The following is a 7,500-nucleotide window of genomic DNA, read 5'->3' as shown; positions in this document are numbered from 1 at the left end:
ACCGAGCAGTACTGGTACTTCTTCAAGCTTCACCGTCCCGTGGCTCCTCACTCTCGAGCGATTCTTCTTTTTTCCTTTTTAACTCCATTTCCTCCCCTCGTATGGAAAAGTACTCGGGGTTGATTGGTTGTTCCTAGTTTTAAACCACGCTCTGCTATCCAGCATTTGCTCGCATAGCGTTAGCATGTGAAGAACAAGCTTAGTGGATTAATTGTGCCTGCACCGGATGTTCATGGAGAAAATGATGCATGTAAAAAGATAGTCACCACTTCAAATCCCTCGTCTATCCACCCATTCTGTTGTGCACGAACAATGACATCGACTGGAAACTTGTCTTTGGGCAGTGTCTTCCTCTTGAACACGACATACGAGGGAAGCTTGCCACGCAAGCTTATTTGAGGTGGGTACTCCAGCTATTGCGAATCATTGTTCTTTTGATGTGAGACCAGGTGTTCTTCTTCTTTTGATGTGAGACCAGGTGTTCTTCTTCTTTTGTGTTTAATGGCGTTTTCAGAGCCGCAAGGCTCTATATACACCAAGCACCTAAACTCCAGGTGTCTTCATGCGTGACATTTAATTTCTGCACACAGTTGATAAAACGTTGTACAAACTCTTAACCTGAACCGATTTTCAAAATTTAAACAGCTACATTTAACTTATATGCAATTCCGACTGCTTCAAAAGTGTTCATTTCTTTTGCCCACAATATAATTGAAATTCAGCATTGATCATTTTTAAGACTGATTTTTTTTTCTATACCCAAGTATTAACCGCACCCTCAACTTTTACCTTTTTTGCCGATAAAAAATTGCGGTTTATACACCAGAAAATACAGTATGCCATTTAATGTTATTTTAACATTTATTTCATATTTTCTCTAAAAAGAGTTTGGTGATAAATTTGTCCTTATGTCCTGTATTTACTGCATACTCTGCATGTTTAATATATCAATTGCTATCATTTACAAAATATGTGTGTGAGATGTATCACAATCGATCATTGAATATATTATTTGCTGCATCACTTTCATTTCCTGAATACATGTATGAAATCTCAAATTATAATTTGATCAATGAAAGATTTGTTTCAATAACTGTATATATTTTTATTTTGAAAAGTTTAATCAAGTACCCAACCTACCTTTCCACTTTTTTGATATTTAAGATGGGAGTTGATTTTGAGGGATGTGGGTGTGAAGGTTTGAATCAATTCATACCGACAAAATGGAATTAAAATTCATGCTATGTTTGCAGAAGAAATTATATGGCACCTTAATTATTTTTAATGACACAATGAAATGTTGGTGTTGTAATGGCCAATTGTTGAAGTTCAGTATCTGAATGCATATTACTTTGTTCTCAAGTTTCCCTCATTTAGTAATACCCATTTCCTCCATGGAAGAAATATGGTGTTATTGAATCACTTGTACTCTGTCATATCTGTCATTTCCCCACACTCTCAATACCCACTCCGTCCAGCAGTAAGGGGGCGGTGACTGGGAAGGGGGATATATTTAATGGCATGATCTGACCATGTGTACCTTGAGGATAAATGCAAAATATGGTGGAGATCATCCAAGCTATTTTTGTTTCTATAAGATTGGCATAATAAATATATAAATAATTATTTAAATTGAGAATCCAGCTGTGGAGATGACTTGCAATTTTACACTATACGCATGGCAGAGTGCAAATGCTTTACTGACCAGAGGGGTGGGTGTTACTATCCCAGAGGGAGCGGGTGTTTCATACGAGTCCCATCCTGGGATTGCCAGCCTCACTCATTTCCTGGGATTTTCTGAGATTCCTGTCTCATTCATTCGCTAGAATTCATGCATGTTAATGTTTTGAATCAATCAAAAAAGGTTTATCATTTTCATGGCATATAATGCAAAACATTACGCCACACAAACATCCATCAGGTTTTATTTACAGCATATAATTTATTCAGCAAATAATAATTCACATACTCCATCCACCTGAAGGGTGTGTGAACTGCTAGTTTTAGTTTCATTTAAACCTTTTTATGCGAAAGAAATATAAGAAAATATTTTAAATTAATAATATCGACCCTGATTATGTTTTTAACTTGGATATAAAAATACCTGCTTTCTCCACAGCCACTGAAACGTACAGAACATAATGGACCAGGCCTGCGTTACCGCATCAGCTGGCAACAACAGGGATTGGACAAAATGTGGAATGAAACCATCGTCACCAATGCTTCACACTACACGGTGAACGGGACACCCACATTTGTCCCATTTCACATCAAAGTTCAAGCCATCAATGACGTTGGTGAAGGTCCTCTGCCCATTCCTGTGCTCGGCAATTCAGGGGAAGATTGTAAGTAACTTGTAGCGAGAACACAACACAGTCAAATAATGCTGATTGTTTGACAACAGAAGTAGCACTCTTTCTTTTTCCTTTTTTTAATCATAGTAGGCTTGGAATAATGGCTTTGTTTATGGAGATGTACTAAGTATCAGGGTATTTGGCATATTCAACATACTTGCCAAGTACGGACTGTCACATAAATCAAACCAGTCAGTGGAGAAATAAACAAGTCTTAAATCAGGCAAAACAGTAGCTGATTTTGTAATACAATTGGTTAATTTTAAGAAAATGTTGATGCCTTAATTTACCGAAAAACTAAATTAAAAACTTTACTCTGCAAAGGATTATCTTGCCTTCTAATTGTCAACACAGAAAACCTGGTTCCTTTATATTTTTCAATGTGTGTGTGTCACAAATTTTGAAATATAACAGTAAAAAAATTAAAAACCAAGCCTTCTGAAATATCAGAGGAGTGCCATAGACATAATATATTATTTCATGAAAGTGATCCAGGAAGATTAATCACATGAAATCATTACCTTCAATGCATTGAGTAAGAGGTGCGAATCCACCTTCCCCAGCCCCCACATGTGTTGTTTTGCTTAGTACAAGCTAAAGTACACACTATTTGATGAAGAATGTGTTTCTGCATTTCTGTTGTGATTTGGAGCAAAGTGCATGCAAAACGTGCTCAAAACAAATATAAAAAATGCTTCTGTTCAGCAAATAAGATTGTTTTTGCATGAATAAGTTTCCCAGTGTAAAATATCTTGCTTTCCTTCGTGAAACCTAAAATAAACACTATTTGATGAAGCACATGAGCGTCTGCATTAGAGTAGTGATTTGGAACAAAAAATGCATGCAAATGTGCTCAGAATTAGCATAAAAACGCTTCTGTTGGGCAAATAAGACAATTTTTTCATGAATAAAGTTCCCAGTGAAAAATGTCTTGTTTTGCATAGTACAAGCTAAAATACACACGATTTGATGAAATTAATGAAATTCTACAATAGAAGAGCGATTTGGAACAAAATGCATGCAAAAGCGCTTAGAACATGCATAAAAAAGCTTATTTGATGCAAATATGACTGCTTTTCCATGAATGAGGTTCCCAGTGTAAAATGTTTTGTTTTGCTTAGTACAAGGTTTTTTTGCTTATCACACACACCATTTGATGAAAAACATGTGTTTCTCAATTTGTATCGTGATGTGGAAGAAAAAGCGTGCAAAAGTGCTCAGAACATGCATAAAAACGCTTCTTTTAGGCAAATAAGGCTTTCTGCATGAATGATGTTCCCAGTGTAAAATGTCTTGTTTTGCTTAGTGCCAGCTAAAATACACACTATTTAATGAAAAACGCATGTTTCTGCATTTGTATAGTGATTTGGAACGAAATGCATGCAAAATATGCTCAGAAAAAGTATAAAAACGCTTCTGTTAGTCAATCAAATAACTGACCAAATATAGCACTGGAGTATCAGGAGGAACAAACAGACAGAGATGGAGTCATTAGGAGGAACCTGGATAAGATTCGGGTTTCAGCTCTACCTCAATTTACCCTCAAACCTAACCAGGTGCAGCCAAGTGAACCCAACAAAAACTATTTGCAAGATTCACCCCTCCATAAAGAAAAAGAAAGAAAGAGATATTGCGAACAGAAACAAAGAGAGATATGGGACAGAAAAAACATGCACTCACAAACATGCACTCACACAAACAAACAAACACACACCAACAGAAAACAGCCACACTACATACCAATAGAAAGCACACACATCCACCCCCCCCCCACACTCACACCTGAAATAGTGTAATCCTCTTACCGACAGAAGAGGAGGGCATCCACATCGCGACCTGAGGAACCGGTCAAAACAGTAGTATTACCATGCATCAGCAATACTTCGGAGATTGGCGACCGTTTGCTGCAACCATTTGGAATCCGGGTCGCACACAAACCTCAAACAGCACTCCACAGCTGTCTAGGCACAAAGACAGGGTGAATAAACTTGACAAGATGAACGTGGTCTATGAAATCCCCTGTCAGGGTTGTGATGCCAACTCTGTGGGCCAGATATCCAAGCGACTTGCGACACGGTTAATGCAGCACCGGCAAGATGTAGCATGTGGAGACAAGCTTTCGCTGATAGTGGCACATTGTCACAATCTATATCACACCTTTGCGTGGGAAAACACAGCAGTGAAAGCCTCGGCACCCATCCGGGTCAGCCAGGAAATTCTCGAAGCATGGCTTTCGGGCACACGGTCTATCAACCATCATGTCGACCTGCATGCTGCCTATCGAGGATTAGGCAATCGCCCACAGCCCCCACCCGCAGGTGTGAAGGCTAAACCCAATACACAAACCTGGATCAGACGTGGAGCATGTGACACTGAACCTGTGACCCAAACATCCAGTACGGAAGCAAATCCACCCTCCAATCCCACTCTTTTGATTAAATCCGTCCCAAACCTCATGCTGATTGTTCACCCTCACAACCCAATCATGGCACGCAGCCGTTCCCGTTGGACGGAAGTACAGCTAACGTACCTGCAGCTGCACATGCGGTTTAAAAAAATTAACCTCTGAGGACGGAAGACAGTGGTTTTCTGAAACGCCAGGTTTTAGTCAAGAATTTTATTATTATTTTAGGCTTTATGTGCTCTCTCTCTCTCTCTCTCTCTCTCTCTCTCTCTCTCTCTCTCTCTCTCTCTCTCTCTCTCTCTCTCTCTCTCTCTCTCTCTCTCTCTCTCTCTTTCTCTTTCTCTTTCTCTTTCTCTTTCTCTTTCTCTTTCTCTTTCTCTTTCTCTTTCTCTTTCTCTTTCTCTTTCTCTTTCTCTTTCTCTTTCTCTTTCTCTTTCTCTTTCTCTTTCTCTTTCTCTTTCTCTTTCTCTTTCTCTTTCTCTTTCTCTTTCTCTTTCTCTTTCTCTTTCTCTTTCTCTTTCTCTTTCTCTTTCTCTTTCTCTTTCTCTTTCTCTTTCTCTTTCTCTTTCTCTTTCTCTTTCTCTTTCTCTTTCTCTTTCTCTCTCTCTCTCTGTCATACACATATACACACATACACACATATATAGTGCCTATAAAAAGTCTACACCCCCTTTAAAAATTCTCACCTTTTGTTGCCTTATAGCAGTGATCTTCTCAATTGGTTTAGAGGCAGCCCACTTTTACCGATAAGACGTCAGTGTGACACCACTTGCAGGATTCCACATTGGCTGCTATTGGGTCCTGCCTCCACATACTCTTCTTTGTTGCAGTGAACTGGACTGCAAGCGTAATTGTTTGTATATTGCAACCATATCTTGATGTAGTTGTGTTACTTTTATGCTTCACATTGGAACACTCATTTGAAACCATTGAGTAAATTTGATAGCGTTTATGGCGGATTATGAGAGGGCATTTTCACATTTATGTATTATTGGTCATACGTCAGGGCCACACTTTAGGCCGCCAGTGGCTCCTGGGCCGTGCAATGAAGAATATGGCTTTATAGCCTGGAAGTAAATTGCATTAAATCAGACTTTTTCCACCTTTATTTACAAATTGTAACCTACAATTCCAAGTGAAAAACAAATTCAACAAATTTCAGAAAGTTAATTAAAAATACAAAACTAGAATATCTTGGTTAGATAAGTGTCCACCTCTCATTTCACAGCAAACACTCAACTATGAGAACCAAGGAGCTTTCAAAAGACCTCTGGGATAAAATTGTGGAAAGGCACAGATCACGGGAGTGGTATAAAAATATTTCAACAGCCTTGACGATCCCTTGGAGTACAGTCACGACGATCATAAAGAAGTGGAAAACGTATGGTTCCACCAAGACCCTGCCTAGATCAGGCCATCCCTCCAAACTGGATGACCAAGTAAGGAAGTAAGTAACCAAGTAAGTAAGGAGGAGCACTCCACAGTTCTGGCCTGTATGGTAGGGTGGCAAGAAGGAAGCCATTACTCAAAAAAGCCCACCTTAAGCTCCGTTTGAGGTATGCAAAAAAACACTCCTGTGATTCTGAAGCCATGTGGCAAAAATATTTGTGGTCTGACGAAACCAAGATGGAACTTTTTGGCTTCAATGCCAAACGTCGCGTTTGGCGCAAACCCAACACAGCACATCCCCCAAAGAACACCAACCCTACTGTGAAGCATGGTGGTGGCAGAATCATGTTATGGGGATGTTTCTCATCAGCAGTGACTGGAGCATTTGTCAGGATAGAAGGGAAAATGGATGGAGCAAAATGCAGAAAAATCCTAGAGGAAAACCTGCTGCCCTCTGCAAGAAAGCTGAAATTGGGACCGAAGTTCACCTTTCAACATGACAACAACCGAAGCACAGAGCCAAATCTACAATGGAGTGGCTAAGGAACAAGAAGCTAAATATCCTTGAGTGGGCCCATTCAGATCCCCGACCTAAATCCAATCGAAAATCTGTGGCCTGACTTAAAGATTGCTGTCCATCAACACTCCCCATGCAACTTGACTGAGTTTTGAGCAGTTTTGCAAGAAGAATGGGTAAATATTGCCCAATTAAGGTGTGCAAAGTTGGTAGAGACCTATCCCAACAAACTCACAGATGTAATTGCTGTCAAAGGTGCTTTCACCAAGTATTAACCTGGGGGTCGGCTCTTACCCAACGATGATATGCTAGTTTTGTATTTTCAATTAATTTTCTGAAATTTGCAGAATTTGTTTTTCACTTGGAAGTTTTGGGTTACGATGTGTAAATAAAGGTGGAAAAAGTTTGATTTGATGCAGTTTAATTCCAGGCTATAAGGCCTCAAAAGGTGAAAAAATTTTAAAAGGGGGTGTGGACTTTCTATAGGCACTGTAGTCCTGTCTGACAGTCTCTGTTAACATGGGCAGTCTGCGCCTGGATCTTTCATCTCACGAATGGCCGAAAGTTCTCCAACTACTGCGTTCAGTGAAATTAATCCACAACTTTCCCGTTCCCCCAAGGTCACCCAAATGAACCAAATTTGGTGGTAACACGCTTAGGAAGCAGAAGAATGAAATATGTTTTACATTTCTTTGTAAGAGAAGCAAGAGATATGTGGAGGAGAGGTGGACGGGATGTGGCGAACAAGAAGAAACAAAGCGAGTCAACAGAAACAAATATGCATGTGCGGACACTAAATCGTACTTCCAATGATGAATAAATAACAATCCTAACCC

General features: G+C 39.6%; 1 protein-coding gene across 10 annotated transcripts in view; it reads left to right on the top strand.

Moving 5' to 3' along the window:
* LOC147032529 (neuronal cell adhesion molecule-like) overlaps positions 1-7,500 on the top strand; it is a 486,552-nt gene that overhangs the window by 447,285 nt on the left and 31,767 nt on the right. For all 10 annotated transcript variants that reach the window (XM_085870245.1, XM_085870240.1, XM_085870241.1 and 7 more), the window contains one exon: positions 2,120-2,345. In XM_085870245.1, the coding sequence (XP_085726371.1) occupies positions 2,120-2,345 (226 nt within the window). The remainder of the gene's footprint in view (positions 1-2,119; positions 2,346-7,500) is intronic.

Source organism: Eptatretus burgeri, chromosome 2 (genome assembly GCF_056783735.1).
Source record: "Eptatretus burgeri isolate ZD-2024b chromosome 2, Ebu_testis_v1, whole genome shotgun sequence".
NCBI lineage: Eukaryota > Metazoa > Chordata > Myxini > Myxiniformes > Myxinidae > Eptatretus > Eptatretus burgeri.
The sequence above is the reverse complement of the archived record's forward strand: the minus strand, read 5'-3'. Positions and strand labels throughout refer to the sequence as shown.